The sequence below is a fragment of the Mytilus edulis genome, chromosome 7 (genome assembly GCF_963676685.1).
Source record: "Mytilus edulis chromosome 7, xbMytEdul2.2, whole genome shotgun sequence".
NCBI classification, from domain to species: domain Eukaryota; kingdom Metazoa; phylum Mollusca; class Bivalvia; order Mytilida; family Mytilidae; genus Mytilus; species Mytilus edulis.
In genome coordinates, this window is record NC_092350.1 from 46,446,658 (window position 1) to 46,467,516 (window position 20,859).

Genomic DNA, 20,859 nt, shown 5'->3' on the forward strand with positions numbered 1-20,859 from the left:
TTTGTCGGGTTATTATCTCTTTGACACATTACTCATTTCCATTCTCAATTTAAACCCCGTTATGGTAGTTTCAAACCATAGTTTTTCAAAATACGACATACAATTTAAATAGTATCAGAATATAGGCACACGTTCAAAATTGCGCCATATATATGATAGAAAAATAAAATGTGTCAACTGTTGAAATTAAGGTTGGGTGTGTTCATTGGCGATTCTAGTAGTAACTGTGATGTGACAACGAAAATATAGACCTATTTTAAGTTTTATTTTACACTCACCTTGGAGAAGTTTGTTTGATATGCTCTCTATCGCCTGTTGTGCGTCTTTAAAACCTTTTCCCTTGCCATTTTTCAAATATAAAACTGCCTCTGGGTGCACAATCTGCAATTAAGAAACGGAAGTTTTCTTATTCCAATATGTGTATAATTGAAAGCTTGAGATTAATATTAATATAGGGCAGAAAAATCAAAACTTTTGACATATTCACAATCACTAATATAACAAGAAATAATTGTAACAGGATGCTGTTACGAAGTCTCCAAAATAAAGCTCCAATAACTCGCCATTCCTATGGTCCCATCCAAGTATTCAAACAGGAGTGTTTGGTGGTGGAAACAAGGGTCTTTACCTACATTTCATTTGATTTGTTTAATTATCCCCTACAAGAACATACATGGTTAAGGGGTGGAGATCTGGAATGTTTACAAGATAATAGCATATTCTCAAATTGAACGGGATGGGGTGACCCCAATGGACTCTCCCTATATTTCATTTGATGTGTTTTATTCTTCCATACAAGAATATATATTATTTAGGGGTGGGGATCGTAAACATTTTTTCAAACAAAAGGGGGTAGGGTGACCCCCTAGGGACTTCACTTTTATTTCATTTTATTTATTTTATTGTCTCTTACAAAAATATATGTGGTTTAGGGGTGGGGATCTGGACTGTTTACAAGTTAATATCACATTCTCAAATTGAAAGGGGTGGGGTGACCCCCAGGGACTTCCTTTTTATTTCATTTTATTTGTATTATTGTCCCCTACAAGAATATATATGGTTTAGGGGTGTGGATCTGGACCGTTTACAAGATAAAAGCACATTCTCAAATTGCATGGGGTGGGGATGACCCCCAGGGACTTCCCTTTTATTTCATTTGATTTGTTTTATTGTCCCATTAATGAATATATGTGGTTTAGAGGTGTGGATCTGGGCTCTTTACAAGATAATAGCATATTCTCAAATTGAAGGGGTGGGGATGACCCCCCAGGGACTCACCCTGCATTTCATGTGATTTGTTTTATTGTCCTTTGATCATTTCTGAAGACTGCGTATGTCTTTTCAAGTTATATTCATTTGAAAATTATAGAAAATAAAATCCCATAGGATTCTATAGTAAACCCCTTCCTTCTTTCTACCCCCTAAAATACCCCTTAATAGACCCCAATACACAAACAAAAGATTGATGGCTCACCTAGACATATTAGTCTAACATTCTATGAAACCCTAAGTAAATATGACAAGTGGTTTTGGAGAAACGCTGCGGACAAGTTAATTTTTCAAGTGGCGGAAGAGGAAGAAGAAGAGGAAAAAAAGAAGAATAATAAAAATAATAAGAACTGAGAAAAAACAATTAGTCTCCAAACTGTGTTTGGGAGACTTAATAAGCATGAAAGTCATTAAGTACTTTCCACGAATTTTTGAAAATCAAAATGTAGTTAATTCTACTATTTTGAAAAGTCATTAGTTTTGAACAATTTCTTACCAGGCTTTTGAATCCACCCACTGTTCTAGTAAGTAGAAAAGACAGTTGAGTAGTGTGAAATTGGCATGAAGGCTAAGTTAATCAATAATAAGAAGGTGTTTTATGCAGTTTCGGAAGCCAAAACATTGTTGGAACTTTCGTTTTGATAGATTCTACTTGTAAGGGAGTAAATATCAATTTATGTTTGTTAGATATCTTTTTTTGCAAATGGAGTAAGTTGAAATAACGGTGAATTCCTGATTTCCTTTTTGTGTCAAATCGAAACATTTCGTTCACGGATTCATTACACAAAACAAAATTAACTTAAACAAATTAAAATGATGAGTTTCATATTGTTTAAACTTTAATTTGAGATCAATGAAATTGAGAATGGAAATGGGGAATGTGCCAAAGAAACAACAACCCGACCATAGAAGAAAACAACAGCAGAAGGCCACCAACAGGTCTTTAATGTAGCGAGAAATTCCCGCAACCGGAGGCGTCCTTCAACTGGCCCCTAAACAAATATATACCAGTTCAGTGATAATGAACGCCATACTCATTTCCAAATTGTACACAAGAAACTAAAATTAAAATAATACAAGACTAACAAAGGCCAGACTAACAAAACATACATAGAAGTACATGTAGTAAATTGTACGTGGTCGTTATCTATATATATTTATAGTTATGTTCATATCGGTTGTTATGACCGTAAGAAGTTTTAAAGAGTCATGTCGAAGAATAATGACATATCATCTAGATTAAAATCACACAAATTATGATAACTATTATCCAGTTCATATGTTGTTATTCTATATATTTTTTTCTAATTTTGATATACATTTTAGTATCTAAGTAAGCAAACATGAAAGTTTTAGTCATATCGGTAAACTTTTGTTTTGCAGCTATTGCCCCTTTTCCATTTTTGTACAATGTTTGTAAAAGTTTTTGCTATGCACTGTTTCTCCGATTAAAACAAAATATTTTCGAAGACTTATGATAAATTAATAAAATAAAGTTTATAAGCCTTAAAAGACCTCTTTTCAGGAAAAATTTTACTGATCAAACAACATTATTACTGTCTATTGGACAAGACATACATGTATCGGTATGTGCTGTGCTAGAACAGTACATTATAACATGTGCAGAACACAACATGATACAATAAAGAATAATCTAAATCAGGCTATACTTAAACGTTGGAATTGGTAAAAAAGTCTAAAATATATACTATAATTGCAAATAAATGTACTTTAATACTTAAAACAGCAAATTTGACATTTATCAAAACGATATGAAGTTTAACAGTCAATAAAGGTAATTTACAGTTTCATAAAGAAGTTGATATCAATGTGTACGTTTAAACTTACAAAAAAGTGAACGTTTGTGATCCCTCCATTTTTTTACAATTAAATATCTTCAAAGAAAATAGCAAAAAATACAAGATGGACATTTAAATTAAATAGATCGAAAATTAGGTGACAACGCTATGGTTAAGAAGGACAAGGAAAAACAGACAAATAATAATACACAAGAAACAACATAGAAAGACTGAGCAACACGAATCCCACCAAAAATCTCAGTGATCTCAAATGCTACGGAAGTGTAAGCAGATCCTGCTCCGCATGTGTCATCCGTCGTGTTGCAAATGTTATTTAAACCCTGTAAATAGTCACAAAAATGACAATAATTATTTGTTTTTCTGTATTGTTGCTGTAAAAAGGTCTTTTCCCACTCATATTTTTAACTTTGAATAGTTATAAAGCCCATGAATCCCATGTTGCTTTTTTTCTATTTTTAACAGCAAATACTACATATACTATATATATGTACAAGGAATCTATCTTTCTTTCATAGATCTTCATCATCCCTTATTTATTTTGAAACAAAGTGGCAGAATCAATTTGACTGTTTCAATTATTCAATCATGTGTTGGACATGAAAGAAAAATGTTACAATGTAAGCTATTGACATTGTGATTAATTTTTCATTTTAAAAAAAGAACGTTGTGCATGCATTAGATACAGAACAAAGTTAACTAACACACTGGCCGGTAACACACATGTAGTCATGTCGATATCATGTTTACATGACTACAAGTCAGAATAACTATACCACTGGTAGTTACCATCAGGTTTTTTACCTCACGTGTTCGGCGTTTTTAATTGAATAGTTATATGCATTTTTGACGATTGCATAATCACAAAACTATGTGCATACTTTTGTATGTACCACGCAGTTTGTGAGATATTTAGTCTTAAATAGAATACAGATTTCGTGTTGACACTTATACTTATCAATTATCACATCTGTGTGCGAGTAATCATTATTGATTATCATTTTTATATATATATGTCGTGTACAAGTTGCGATTTTGTACAGGTTATAACATGTACAAAAGTACCTCATACATGTTATAACCTGTACAAAATATTGCTTAAAAACGGTTTTAACTTGTACAAAATTTAAAATTAATCTAAATGAAGTAAAATATACATTTAAATTCACCAATGCATAATGAACAACAATAAATAGGCCAGAACGTGTCTTTTTCTGTAGAGGACAATGATCACAAAGTTGCAGAAATATATGTTTCATGACTTATGTTGGCAACATGTGTTTTCATGTAATTGTATGTTTTATGCAGTCCATCATGGCTTAAATAAGTGTGAAACTATTTACTAAAAGCTTGCATTCCTCAATGACAATTACATAAGATACTAGTAACTAAATTCCTCCAAAAAATTTAAGAACGATTCCTAACAACTTTGGGAAATCCTCCCTCTCGTTTTTATAAAGTAAAGACTAAAACAATGTCTATATGCTTACTCTGTAAAAGCAAGAGAGAGCTGGAATAGTTTTCATTGGACCTCGCTTCATTATCAATATCTTTGGATCTACTCTTCAACATTTTTGGCCTTCTGCATGACTTGTATAAATTTATAACTCAATTTTTGTATTTTTGCATTATACAAGTTATAACATGTACAATATTTTTGTACATGTTATAACCTGTACAAAATCGCAACTTGTACACGACATATATATATATATCACTTAAGTAGGAGTAAATCAAAAAGTCCAGACAGGAGGGGACTTCGTGAAAAGTAAAAAAAAACCTTCATCTATATTTTCAATTGTGATAGTTTAATAGACTATAAATACATTACTGTTTTCTTCAGTAGCATTTTTATTTTTCGATAACAAAGCAATAGCTAAAAGTGTAATCTCCTTCGTCCAATTTCGGAAAAGAGTTTCTCCTTTTTCGTCGCATACCCCCTCGTGAAGAAATATACACACACACAAATGAGCACCAAAGTATGAATAACAGATTGAAGACATTTGCAAATTCATCGACTTTTTCAAATGAATTATGAATTATTAGACAAACTTAAGTATAACATGGGTGTTCTAGTAACACTTGTAATTGTATTGTTTTTTCTATCGCTATGCTTCGGGCAAAGTCGTACAATATATTATACACTATATAAAATGATTAATATTCAAGTTATCCAACATTCAGAACACTGGAAGTCATAAACCTATAATATTATACCTCAAGTAACCTAAATCCGTTCTTGTCATTGCCTGGTTTGCTGGTTCGTGACTTTACTACCTACAATATAAACGTCTGGATCAACATTAATATTGTTAACATGATAAACAAACAGACAAAATATGCTTCCAAACGTTGAAAATCTTGCACTCTGGTACTGAATTTTTGGACTAGAAACTTAAATAGAAGATTGTATGAGTGTTGTATCAGAATGACATCAAATTTAATTTGATGGCTTAAAAAAAGAAGAGGAGACAAATAATATAACACTATTCACAACATAAAAAATTAAAGATTAAGCAACACGAACCCCAACAAAAACTGTAATGATCTTAAGTGCTCTGAAAGGGTAAACAGATCCTGCTCCACATTTGGCACCCGTCGTTTTGCTTATGTTATTACAAACCCGGCAAATAGTCAAATTCAGTAGGTCACATTCGTCAAAAGGGAAGGAGATTGAAGTTACGACATAAAAAACATATCCAATATCATCTGTGAAACGCTTATTCAATAACGGTCAACCAACTCGTAATGGCGTCCATAAAATTTTCAAAGGCATAAATTCAACTTCACCATTCGGAACTCTTTGTTTAACAGCTTCCGTGTGAGCAGCAACCCTCTGTCAAGGACATAATGTTAGGAAATGCAGGCCCAGAATGTCGTATCAATTGGGCGATGCTGGAATGTACATTTCACAATTGGAAAGCTGAAATCGTAACTTTTTTCGCGATGTTTTATTACCAATCGATCCTCAAAGTCAATTTCAATATATAAATCCAGATATGATGCAGACTTAATTGTATTTGTTGTATTCTTCGTCTCTAAATCGATGAGATAGATGTGCATTTAATCAATAGAAGATGCTATGGTATGATTTCAATAATATACTTGGTTAAATGAATTGTGTTATGCATGATATGTATCAGTTCAAAAAGAGTTTCAAAAGTTTTCCTAAAATAATCATAATGTATTGTATTGTATGTCGACATGTATATGTTCTTCGGTTCTTCACAGAAACAAACACATACTAAGGTATTTAACAATTCATAGGTTAGTGGAAATTGACGATCATAGCAAGCATGGGTCAGATCATTACCCGAACCCCAACTAGTCTCAATACTCTACGAAGTGCAGCATTTCATGCTACATCAATACACTTTTTTTAGTTTAATTTTTTTCCATTAGTCTATAGGTCATAACATATGTCATTCTTTTCACGTGGGAATTTTATTAGATTAAAAGGTTCAAAATATTAACTGATCAGACATTTAGCACTTTCTATGACACACGTTTATACCCAGTTTTACTGTTCTTTGAATGTATCCATTAAAACAAAAACAAAAATAACATTGTTTAGAATTCTGGCTTAATAGTGTCTCTTTTGGGAGAATATTGACTTCTTTGATATCATTTATATACCATAATTATTGACTCATAAACAATATAACATAAAACATATTGTGTTTCTTGTGATATCATAAGTCAAAACATGGAAATTAGTATAGTAACAATTTACTTAAAATGAATTTAAACCACATAACAAAGATAATAACTCGTTTATTCGATAGGCATTTTCGAATGTACATCAAAACATAGTTACCTCCTGACATAATGTTGTGAATTGTTCTTTAGATAATGCAAACGGTTCTTTGCTGCTAAGTATTTGTTGAATTATATCTGTCCTTTTACTAAGAAAAGCATTTACAAAGGTATGCTGAAAAACCAAGCAAACTAATATACCTCATATATCTGTTTTTCATGACCTTTGGCATCAATAAAAATAAGTATGTTAGAAAATTTAAAACCATAAAATTGTTAAATCTAGACATTCTATAATATAAATAAATATTCTATACAATATATCAGTTTTCATTGACTCCGTAGATGTCAGTAATGTCAAACGTTCTTTTATAAAAACCTCTAACAAAATATTAAGATCATCTTTCCAATCCTGGTTATTGTGAATCAATTAACAAACAATATTTCTAAACTATTTTGATAAAATTAACAAAATAACAATTGGTCAACGTTTAAATCGATAAATAGAAAAAACAAAACTGTGTTTGTAAACTGTCAATTTTGAATCGTACCGGAAATCAACGAACATCGTACATGTATGTATGAATTTCAAACGGAGCGACACTGGGCAAGTACCATCATAATCAGTCTTAATATGACAACAGAGAAAGGATACGAACGGTAAATATAGAAATCATGGTATAGGAATATAAAAGATCGTATTTTAATATAGTTTGTCTTGTGAGAGATAACTTACACATTCATGATATCGGTCTATTATTTAACATGTTTAATGAGCGATTTCGTAATATATTAATTGTTTCGATTGCAGTTGCTGTTTCGGATATTTTTTCTCCAGAAACCTGTATATTGTTTATACAATCAGTATTTTGTGAACACATGCGTAATGTTTCACTTGGATATGTATATGCAAAACGATGGCACAAAAGTTATGTAACTGGTGAGACATATATTGGAAATGAAACTAATATGACTAATAGAATTATCGGATGCTACATGTAATTGATTGAATTGTACATTTCTACCTCATCTTTACCTGGAGATCAACTGGACTTTTGAATCGTGTTTGTATATCATAACCACCAAATAATTCTTTCTTCGATAAATTGTCTATTTCAGCAACATACTGAGAAATGAAATCTATTTGGCCGAGGTTCATGAGATCTGTGGTCAGATAAGATTCGTCTATAAAATAAAATAAAGGAAATGATAAATGATTTTTAACTTCAAACTCTTTTAATCTATATACATTTATCAGAAAAAAAGAATGTATATAAGAAAAAGACCTCAGTAATTTAGTATTTAACGACCAATTACTTCAACTTATATATTGATTACCTTAAGCTTTTTAATACATAAACATTTTCATTATTAGTGCATATGAATAACATTAACTTTAAGTTAGTTTCACTGTAAGCAACATTGGCAAAATTGACAACATTTGCAAGCACAAAGAATGTTTTCCTTTTAAAAGATATAAAAATGTACTGAACTGCAATTTAAATAATAAAGTTGTATCCTTTTCCTTTTTGTCCATTGCCTAAATGCTTTATAGATTTTTAGTTGTATAGGACTATCTATATAAAGAATATGCTTCTTTAGAAGTTAGTCCACGTCCTTTTTCATTTGATGACATGTGTGTTTCATTCCCAAGCGGACGACATACGTCCGTATCATTACATACAACAGTTGTTCATGAAGTATAACTTTCTGAGTGACTATCTCCTGATTGTTCTGAACAGAGACTATTTGGACCAGTTCTGACCGCAAAAAAGTCGCTCAAATAGTCCATGTTTATCCGATTCGTCTAACATTGTCTAACATTAAATGTTAACAATTTGCTGACGGAGGATACAGTGGGACCGTGATGACATTATTTGAAAGTTTAAGTAAGACCCTCAAGTATCTACAGTATTTTGAAATTGAATACGGTTTTATTTAATTGCACAACATTAGAGAAGGGGTACCTTTCTTCCCTTCAAATGACCATGCCCGCAAAATCCCATCTGTTAACTTCTCCCATAGTTCCTTTTTGTTATTTTTCTTTACATTGAATATTGAAACCTGCAACAAAAATAACTAAAAAATCAATATAATAGCACAACCATGATTTAAATTAATAAACATGAAAAATCAACTCGGTGAATGGCAAACATGTGTTTAAAATAAACAAACCCTTGTATTGTATAAATCATGCAAGTGCAGATATATCGCGTTTTCTGACGAATGCTTTTTTAAACGTTGTTTTTTTTAGCATTTTTACTTTTTTTTTTTGTGAATCATAGTCTTTGAATATATCGAGAACCTAATTATCTTTTGATAATGTGTTTATTGTTGTTAAAAAAAAAAAAAAAATAAAAACAATGTCTTCTACACAATATGTATCACAAAAATAATCATACAGTGTTTAAATGTATTTGATACAGTAATCTGTCAGCCATCAAATAGTAATATACTATCATGATTTGTGTAATTTTTTTTTCTCCCTTAGAAATAATGTATATAAATCAAAACAAGAATTGATGAATCAAATCCTATATTTTCGAATAAAGTACTGATATTCATAACTATTGATGAATTGTGCTTCTTTTGTGTCTATTTACTGCAATATCAATCGGTCAACGTATCATTTAATTTCATAATATGTAAGGAGAGTATCCAGATATTTGTCAAGATATTGCCGTTGAATCACTAGATATTTGTCTTTAATCAACAGTACTATGCTCGTTTACTAATGGCCATGTGTTTGTAAACTGTTGTTTGTTTATTTTTTTCTTGTACACTGGACTATTTTGTTCTTGTTTTATAATAATATTGACGCGTGAATCCATCTACAGTAATCAGATAAATCTCATATGTCACTGTAATATTCAGACGTGTTTCGTTTTTTTTTTTATTTTATTGGCATTCCTGATGAAAATAAATTCTTTCTGACAAAAGCCTGGGCGCATGAGAGTTATAACGGGTTTGAGTTTTTTACCACTGCTTTTATTTTTTTAATTGTGGACTTGTTATTTAAGGATACAGTTTAACTCGGTCAAATGCAATAATAAAAATGAGTTTTTCAATAACTATGGGTGGTTTTAATTTTTTAAGTTTTATTTTAGTGTGGGGATTATTACCGTACATATATTTAGCATTGGAGCGCGACTAACAGATTTCTTTACGACTCTGAAGTTTTAAATTTACTCTGATGTGCAGCCAGTGATTTTAATAAGATTGTGTAGACGACATGATACTTTTTATTATCACAGACATCAGTTCATATTCCTCCATCACTTAAAGTTTACATACAATGTATATAACTTTTATAATACCATCCAATTTCTTTTGACAATTCTATTGAGAATTTCTTCAATTTTTTCATACATGTCATCACTAAACCGTTTTGCAAACATAACTGGTAGTTTCCTCTTCACTTTTGTCATACTGAAAATATGCATGAAATTTTTTTGTCAAGTTAAATTTACGCACTTATAACATTCTAATTATTCAAATCATCTAGACATGTAAAACTTGATTAATGCTGTATAATGTAATATTATACGTATATGAGAACTCTAATTTGTTATGCATTTAGGTATCGCAGATCAAATTCATTCGCTCATAGTGTATTAATTTACATTTTTTTATGAGTTAAGTCTTCCAATTAATATTTTATCTTGTGTTTTTCTATGTTGTGATGTTATACTATTGTTTCAGAAAAAGGAAGAAGGTTTGGTACCATTAAAACGTTTAATCCCGCTGCAAATGTTTGCACGTGTCCTCAGTCAGGAATCTGATGTACAGTAGTTGTCGTTTGTTTATGTAATTATACGTTATTCTTATTCATCGTTTTTTTATATAGATTAGACCGTTGGTTTTCCCATTTAAACGGTTTTACACAAGTAATTTTGGGGCCCTTTATAGCTTGTTGTTTGGTGTAGGCCTAGGCTCCAGGTTAAAGACCGTACATTGACCTATAATGGTTTTTCTTTTAATTGTTATTTGGATGTAGAGTTTACTCATTGACACTCATAACACATCTTCCTAGATCTATATACAATTAAAAAAAAACATTACGAAAGGAATATATCAGTTTTGGTTAATACAATTTTTGATCCGTATTACAATGATTCTTTAACCATTACACAACTTACAAATATTCACTAGAAAATACATTTCCTTTTGATTCTTACACAATCGTACCGTTTACATGAAAATATCTTATTTCTTTAGACAAAAGTGTGCATGTTTTATTTTCTCTGTCTAAAACCAACGTTGTTTTGAAAATAACCTGATAATTAATCAAAATTTACATTAAAGGCATTATATTGTAAATTGTTTTGAATGTAATGAACTTGAACGCAACTGTCGAACAAGAGTGGTTTAGCTAGCCTTTCAACAAGGTTTATAAACAAACAGTTAACAAAAATTACCAGATTTTATTTTCCTAACATTTTAGGTGAAGATATACCAAGATTTTAGTAATAAAATATGAAAATATGTTAGATTAAAATTTGGGCTGGACGACTTTGTTTCGTCACTATATCAACCTCATTTACGTGTTGTTGTTTTTTTTTTTGGACATATAAACAATCTTTTGGTTGTTTCGAACTATGAACAATATTTTGGTTGTTATCTACAACTTCAATTAATATAATAATACCGAACCTTGGAGCATAATTATCCCGTTAATATTAACTCATAAGAATGAAAAAGTTTCCAGTATTAACAAAATTCTACCAGTAAATTCTTCTTAAAACATTCAAAAGAGAAATAACTTCAATTTATTGTTCAAATAAAGCCCCAAAAACTATCTGACATCGACCTTTCGAAAAAAAATAGGGTAATTTTTATGTTTTGTTTACATTTATTTTTAAGAAAATAATTGTTTTTCTATAGAACACTGAATCTGATGTCAAAGTACAAGTTTCCCGTAAGTTTCGCAAATATTGCAAATTGTACGTTTGAAACACATATTTGAACTTAATATATACCTTCTGTATTATTCACAGTACGAAAGGTTAAATGTATGCATCAGTATTTGTCAGATCTCATTTGAATGTCTCACTAAACTGAGAATCTAAGCTTCGAATTACCTTTTAGGTACATCGCCCGTGAAAAGTAATATTGTTCGAAATCTCCTTCTATTCAGCTTACAAAAAGGAAATTTTTTTGTTCCCTTTTCTCTCAAAGAAGGAAAAATGCATACATACAGACGTGCAAAGAAACATATATAAACAAAGAAATACATTTTGCCGCCTCCATCCCCCATTTTGAAAGTAAGGTGGGACAATTGATTCCTTCACCAGCTCCCACACCCCCTACCACCACCCAAACAAACCACAAACAAGTAAATGACAAAAATAGAAATTACAAGTTAAGTCATTAAAAATTATTTTTAAGGAGTATTTAGACAAACGTGTATTTATACATAGATATAAGAGGATGTGCTATGATTGCCAATTAGATAACTGTCCATCCAAGTCACAATTTGTAAAAGCAAACATCAAGCTATAAAGGGCCCACAATGAAGAATAAATATAATATATATTTACATACTAAAGTGCAAATATGGTCAGTTTTTATTGATACGGTCAAATAAGTTTGATAAAGCAGTCAGCCTTTGGTATCAAAACTACTGAAATGTTGTTACGTATCAATATTTTGAACAAAAGGAGGACGTGCTGGCACTTTTAATTTATGCGGACAACATTTTGTAGTCAATGTGTTTCAATATTGCTGTCATTTGTTTTATACAATACATCGTGACATAAATATTACTGAATTATCATGATTAGTATGTAGATATTTGGATTTACATGATAAAATGCAAATATGGTCAGTTAAGGTTAATGCGGTCAAATAATTTTGTTATTATTGTTTACCTAAAGACAATTTAAAACGTCATAATCATCGGCTATAGCAAAATACGTTGCATTATTTTTATTTTAGAATATTTTGTCAATTTAGCCGTATAAATAAAATTAATTCACTTTACACGATCGAACACATTTTAATTGAATAAGTTAAAGAAAAACTTGTCACCAGTAGATCGCAACTAATTTAACTATCTTTTGGTAGCTTAAGGTAGATCATAAGTAAATATTTTTTGAGACAGAATTTTCTTAAAATTTGCCAAAATGAAGATTTTACTATGCTTTTTTCAAAAATATAATAAAAAGTATGGGTCACCGTGCTATTTTTCAAGCTATGAGTCGTTGAAAATTGCCTAATTTTGGTTTGTTTGTTCATGAAAAAACACATAAGAGTGCCTAACAAATATTCTATGAGATAGAATTTCGAAATAAATTGTGAGAAGATAGGTATCATGATATGTTTTAAGAAAATAAAAAAAAAACATGGTGTCACCGAACTTTTTCTTGCCAGAAGTAAAAATAAAAAAATTCCCTATTTTCCTAGTATAATTTTTGTACTAGAAGAGTTATCTCCCCTTAAATGGCTCATTAGAAAAAAATGATTTTAAAACCAAAAAGATATATATTTGTTAAAATATTTTGAATAATACAATAAATCAACAAGTTTTCTTTATATTAATAAACAGTCTAACCATTAAATTGCAATTCTGTTTCCAAATTTGTTGATTTGGGAAAATAACCAGACCGATTTTGTACTGTGATTGTACAATCCCAGATGGCGGTATACCATGAATCTACCTTAATTGTGCAAATCACAAAAGTTCAAAATTTTCCCTCGGGTTTCGGCATTATTGTTATTTCTATTTTTACATATTTGATTTCAAAATGACAGGAACTGTATATCCATATAACATATATAAATTTTTTGTTGTGCCAGCGTCAAATATGGAAAGATATAATATTCAGAATTTTAAGATGTCAAATCAGATAATGTTTTGATATTGCAATTTGGTAAAATGCTATGTTACGAAGAAGTGCAGATGTCATTATTTAATATTCAAACTTAAAGAGCGTAAATAAAAACAGATTTATATTTACCAACTGTCAGAAACGATATCGGTATGTGTTCTTTTTTTCTTATTTGTTTTATTTCTATTATGAAATTATATCGTTTACATAAATACCGTTTAAGCTATTCTTTTACTTTAGATTAGTTTGAAAAGAAAACAGAAAATGTGTTATGTAGAGTTCGTATGTAAGCACATCTGGAAATCATAAATATCTCGTAAATATTTACATTCAAGCAATTATGCGAAATTTAATACTTATTTAATATTGAGAGGTGTATGAAAGAAAGAAAAAGAACACTCATGAACTTACTCTTTAAGGCATAATGCAATAAGATCAGCTGTTCCACCAGTTCCTTTAACAACGACAACCGATATATTTGTGTAGATAGCTCTAATTACATGTTCCAGTGTATCCAATCCGCCATTTAATACAAACAAAACAACTGGAACTCTAATTTCTGAAGAATCAAATTAGACTTTAAACGTAAAAAATAAGGCTCACCATGTATGTAGTTGTATCGTAAATCTAGGTTACAGGAGCGCCTTTCATAAGTTTTAACATTTTACTTACAACTTAGCTATTACCAAATAGAGTATACAGTACCATGTGCGAATCCTGAATGGATGATAATCGCAAGCTTATTCATTAATATTTTGAAATTCATCAAATAACCCCACATTTTAAACGACTTTTCAGTTATATATGCTCTTTTTGTTTGAGTTTTGCCTCCCAACTATTTAGATTTCAACTGTCTTATGACTGTCTCTATAAAACTTCTATAATGATAATATTGACAACCGATTATAATCGTTTCTAAGTAAAGTTTTAAAGTTTGTGAAAAATAAAGAATATATCTATAGATCAAAGGGTGAAAACGTTTGAAATAACCAATTATTTAGCTACTCCTGTTAAACTATCACATATTTTGGCCAGAATAATAGTCACCGTTCAACAACTAATTAATTTGCGAGTGTTGTGTGTTTTTGTCTTAAATATTATTTGTTGCTATTTTTGTCCTTTTTCGATGGGGTAATACAAATATGTGAATTCAAGTTTAAGAAAGCAGGCAGCATGGAAAGCGAAAGATACCAACTGAAGATGAAATGCAAACGCATAGGCAAAGATAACCAACAACGCCATGGAATATTAATAATAGCAACTATAGATTCTTTGAAATCATTGAACTTGTCTTCAAATGTCCCTTAATATTAAACATGTTAAACAAAATATAACTTTACCTTTGTCACTCATATACGTTTTCTCTCCAAGTGGAGTAATGACATTTCTTTTTCTCAGAGTTACATCTTCAAATGCTACTCTGCCCTCTGTATTGATATAATTCTCTATTTCTAAAAGCTGAAAGAGATTTTAAAACGTTTGTATTGCAATTGTTTCTCTTTTTCTTAATTATATTTTTTGTAGGTCTATCTTATAAAACAAATAATCTTCCCATATAAGTATAATATGAAACCTTTTTTAACATATAAGTTTTCTTCAAGCATTGGATATAAATGATGTTCTTTTTTCAGACATCAATGCACAAGGCATTTTGAATACGTTGCAAGCATATATTCAAACCACACATTTAAAAAAAATACACAGCTATTTTTACTATTTATTTTTTATACTGAAATTATTTATTTATGTATTTTTCTACCATGAGAGTTCTTGCATTTATTTGTACTGCATTCCTTATATTAAAACTTGTAATACATGTAATAGTGTTGTCAATGTTTGTATATAAATATGCAAGAGTATGTGGCATTTGTTGTACCCAAAATCCTTTCCTTATAATTTTTTTGTGATCGAGTCTCCATATCATTTTGATTATATCCATTGACCTCAACCAAAAAAAAAACAGATTACTGTTAGTGTATACTTTCACTAGAATATAACTAAAATCATGATTATATGTGTTTGTCAGTTATTATTACGATTAAATATTAACATGAAAATCTCTAGCGATGCAATAAGTTTTTTCTAAAGTATTATCAATTGAATCTGTCATTTTATAGTCATAAACACTATAATTGTATTAATTTTCTCATCTATATGAGTATTTTCTAAAGTGGCTCACCTTCATCATATTTACTTTGTAATCAGTTTCATTTGCCTACAACGAATATGAGAGCATAATGCCAGTTACAACATTGATAAAACATATATCCTTTAATAAACATCATTAATACACATTCAAATCTACGCGTACATATATTGATCTTACCTACTATACAGTTCTAGGAATATGATTGGTTAAAAGCGTCCGCGTGGATAACGTGTATATCCCATTTAGGTTAGTAGGGAGGAGGGGTTTATTTCAATACACGGTTAGTAGTAGCTTCGCTCTCAACCAATATGGAATTCACTGACCCCGTATATATCGTATTATGTCACTAACACACTATGTAACTAGTAATGTTCAAATAAAAACTGTTTTTAATTAATAACACGACAGAACCAATAAATGAAGATAAACAAACATATTAATAGAAATAGAAATGAAGTCCGAACTAAAATGATTCCATTAAAATTTTAGCTTCTTATTCGGTATGTTATATCAAAATATTAAAACAGAAACGTGAAACAAGTTCTTACTTGACCATGCACTCTTGTTGTGGATCAGTGAATTGTTCACAAGAGCGCAAATGATCCGTATGTTAACCATGATAACATACATTTTGCATTAATTCTATTAGAAGTGTTTGCAAGTCCAGTAGATTTATATTTAATGTACCCGCTCAGTCCTTTATCAGGGGCTGTTTTAAACTTTAAGTGATTGCATGAATTTCTTATTTTGTTTTCACTCCGCGTTGAAGGCCTCATTGTGACTCTGAGTTGAAGAACAGCAAGAAAAGCGGTGTTCCTTTGCTTTTAGTGTGTTTTGTTGTTGAGCATGTACTGATTTGTGTCCTGAACAGCTACCTCTTTTTGGAAGCTCAGAAGTGATTGTTGTTTTTGATTTTTTTTAACTTCTGGATATCAGCATACTCTTACAGTCAGGATCAGACATATTGTTAACATGAAATGACTGCCACTGTTTTTGTCGAGAAAGGGTAGCTTTTAATGCATGCATTTGCAGAATTTAACATAGAAAACAAAAAGTGGTCTTACATAAATGCATATCTTAAAAATACTTGTTATAATGATACAGATGTATTTCAAAGCACGAGAAGACACGTCAATATTTTCTATAAAAAACTGTTTTAGCTGACTATGTGGAATGGGAATTAGCGGATTATACGGTATGGGATTTGCATATTGTTGATGGCCGTATGGTGATCTTTAGATATTCATTTCTAAATTATTTGGTCTCTTGTGAAAAATATCTCATTGGCAATCATACCACATCTTCTTTATTATATTTGTTGTAATTTCTATTGAACATTACTCACTGTTACTTTTCCTTGGCCTGAACTAGAAATGTCAGTCTGAAATAAAATGTTTATAAGTTTAATTGAAACAGAATCTTATTGGCTATCTCACCACATCTACTTATCTTTTAGTGTTGTGCCAGATTCACGACATAAATGTACAAGGTCACATGGAACACTGATCGACCCGACCAGTGGTTGTTGCTACTTTTCGTTTATCCACCATTTTAACGCACTCTAAAACCCGCATCTAACTAGACCACATCATGCACATGTTGAGACGTTTTAAAATAATACTGATTTCTACTAACAACTCTATACAACATGATTTTAGTTAATGATTAAAGGTTGTGTGTTTTTGAATGTCGACTTTGTGCATAAAACCATAATAGCTGTTGTAATCACAAACATATGTCTCCTTCGGTGTAACTTTGCATACTGATTTGCCGACAAAATATTGCTCTTATATTTTGAAGATGTGAAAATGCAAATTCAACTACATTTCATAAATGTGTGTTGATTTAATGATAAATTTAGTAGTGTATTGCTAAGGTTAATATATACTATTTATGTGTTTTGGGATAAATGTTTGTTTTATCTTACTGCTATGGTCGAAGTGTATCCATACGTATGCTGTGGAAGACATTGGAAACTGCAAGTATTCCGAATAATATTTTTAGCAATGGCAATCTCATGCTCTTTGTAAAGAAATCCACATCCTACAACAATAAAAAATACATTTATATTCGTGTTCATGAGTAAGTATTATTGCTTAACATATACCAATCAGATATCTTATATAATCGTCATTGTCACTAAGATAACGCTTTAAAAAAAGTATACTGATTTATTGTAATAAATTGAAAAAAAGAAATTGATTGTAGATCTATGTTTAGTAATTGACCAAATAAAACTTCAGTCTCTATTCAATATACATATTGTTACATACACAATAGTTGATATGTTTATGGTAGTTGTGTAAAAAAAAATATAAACATGCAAGAACTGGTAGTATTTTCAACCTCGGTGTTTAATGCATTGAAAGAAAATGAGAGTCCTTAAACTTTTCAGTTTCAAAGCATTATATGTTTTTGCTGATGGCATCTTAAGGAAGTATTGTCTCCTGCATATTTTTACATATAAAACATTTTCTCCAGACCAGATTTCAATTGTTTTGTGTACAATTAAAACAAAATCTTATTTAGCGAATCATTTTCTTTTTATCAGTTTTGTTATATCAAATGTTTGAAAATCCCTGCTGCATATCTACTTCATTATGTTATACATCTTTGTAAAAAAGCCTTGAAGAGAATAAAAGTTGCAAATACGCCAAAGGTTAATAATAGGCATTTTTTGGAATATATAAAGCATTTACTTCCTGCATATCTTGCAACATGAGTAAGTGCTTTTTTTAACAACAGCTGGTGTTTCCATTTATACGTTGGAATAAACTCATTGTATGCCCCAATCAATGAGATAACAATTCTTGGTTCCCCTGTTTTCCTAATATTTTCCCATGTTTGAAATGCATCTGTCATGGACTTCTGTGGTGAAGGTTCATTTGGTGGCTGTGGTGATGAAGTAATAGATGGAACTGGTGGCGGTTCCTGTAGAATAGTTTTTACTTGTTAGTGAAGATGTTCAAATCAAAATAGTTAATTGTTGTGAATGAAAACATAAAATACAATATAAGTGGTTCCTTATATAATAATATCATAGTTGTTATCTATTCGTTTGGTTTGTTTGTAATTTTGATTTTGCCATTTGATAAGGGACTTTCCGTTTTTGAATCATCCTTCTTGAGTTCAGTATTTTTGTGATTTTACTTTTTCCATGTTACCTTCAAGGTTTACACCGCCTACCAGCAGTTTAATTGAGCAACTTCACGTTAACAAATCATAATACTAGAATTTCATATGGACGATACATGATTCTACCTAGAAACGTATGTTGTCAATTGATCATAAGAATATACGGTATTGTAGCATTCATGTATGTAGCAGCAAGCAAAACGTGATAATTTCAATGTAATGTTATCGTTTCTAAAATAATTTCTATAACATCTTTGAATCCAGAGCAAAATGTATACTTGTTACAAGAATTCATAAATGCTAAGACTAAGCCAGTTCTATGTTGGATATTAAGAAATGTATTAACTTCCTAGCTTTAGAGTAGAAATATACGATTTTAGTCTTGATGTCATTTTCATATTAGTTACCTCTTTAGTCTAGCTAAAATTCAAATGGAATAAATTTGATATAAAACATAGCTTTAAACATGTGAAACATTTGAGAAAAAAGGTTCTAACTAAATAAAAAACAGAAATTTGAAATCCTTACAATCATGAGCGAGTTTAACTTTCATTTAAGGTTCGAATAATTGTGACTGCATATATATATTAGCATGAGGAGTGCATTCAAATTAATACTTACAGTTTCTTCAACTTGCGGAGGAATATTTATCCCCTCTTGCTTCTGTAAGTAATTGCATGGCTAATATTAAACATTTTTCTCGCACAGGTCTAATAATTATGAACAGACCTTAATAACGCAAACCCATTATACATGCAAATATTTACATTTACAACATTTAGGTCATCCTGCAAAAGTTATTTTTCCAAATTTTCTCGTACTCGACGATATTCGAATTCATGCTGCCTAGATGCCCACATCAGCATAACCATGTAAAGAACGCTATAAATTCGACAAAGTAGACTTATTTGTAATGTAGCTTTTAACTGCCAAAATTCCATAGGAACAATGGATCTTCCTCCACGATTCTAATTTCTAATTTTGGCGAGCCCTGCACTATATTGGATACGGGTAACTGTGTGTCTGTCCCTAGGCAAAGGCAAAGGTCCCCGAAATGGTGTTATCGTTCGATAGCCGGTAGCGGTAAGCCAGATCTCGAACAGTTCTTGTTTAAAGGCTCCTGTATGGTCACCACTCTCTTTTTAGGATTGTTTTGTTTGTAATCGGTTTCCTTCTGATCAACCTTCATTATGCTTGATTTTCCCTAGCAGATATTAAAGGGGTCTTCTTAATCTTGGAAGGTCTTTAATATCGTTTATTGCCTAATGTTTATTCTCAAAACGACTTATAGTGAAATTGCGATGACCAACAATACGTGCAATTGTCACAGTGACATACCTGATTCTCTCATTCTGATTATCTACCATCTTGCTGCAGTTATGGGTTGTGGATAACCAATTACAAGGTGTCAATCACATAACTTTATAAACTTGGTTATTTTAAAGTGTTGAAAACATTGAGGATAAAAACATCTAATTTCTTTTTTACGAGTACAGTAGCTGCATGTGCAGATAAGAACTTATCGAGTGGATACTTATTGATTAAACTCAGGTGATATTTGAAAACTGTCTAACTAGTTCTATTTCAGCAAATCATATCACAAAAAAATAAAGAGTGTTTTTTTTTTAATTTGAATTTCAATTTGGTGTTGCAATACTTTTTTCTGATAATACAATACACGTCGGGCTTATCATTGAAGACTTTAAGGTTGCTGAAATAGACGACATTATTTTATGGCTTTGTTGGAAAGGTGCCTCTTATGATACGTCGTCTTCTTATCATATATGTATGTAAGTACCTGAACAGTTAATTTAGGTTGTCTGACGGTTTCCTGAAAAATAAAACCATTGTACTTTACATATGACGTATCATTACAAATAAAATCTAAAACATATTATAAAAA

The 20,859-nt window shown here is 30.7% G+C and overlaps 1 protein-coding gene across 1 annotated transcript in view; it reads right to left on the reverse strand.

The window, feature by feature from the left end:
- The window catches only part of LOC139483158 (transient receptor potential cation channel subfamily M member-like 2), a 34,305-nt gene that overhangs the window by 10,991 nt on the left and 2,455 nt on the right, over positions 1-20,859 (reverse strand). Inside the window, exons 4-15 of the mRNA XM_071267193.1 lie at positions 20,755-20,787; positions 18,521-18,752; positions 17,749-17,864; positions 17,167-17,202; positions 15,013-15,130; positions 14,084-14,231; positions 10,160-10,271; positions 8,810-8,906; positions 7,879-8,027; positions 6,904-7,017; positions 5,304-5,363; positions 279-381 (exon numbers count right to left, since the gene is read on the reverse strand). Coding sequence (XP_071123294.1) covers positions 279-381; positions 5,304-5,363; positions 6,904-7,017; positions 7,879-8,027; positions 8,810-8,906; positions 10,160-10,271; positions 14,084-14,231; positions 15,013-15,130; positions 17,167-17,202; positions 17,749-17,864; positions 18,521-18,752; positions 20,755-20,787 — 1,318 coding nt within the window. The remainder of the gene's footprint in view (positions 1-278; positions 382-5,303; positions 5,364-6,903; positions 7,018-7,878; positions 8,028-8,809; positions 8,907-10,159; positions 10,272-14,083; positions 14,232-15,012; positions 15,131-17,166; positions 17,203-17,748; positions 17,865-18,520; positions 18,753-20,754; positions 20,788-20,859) is intronic.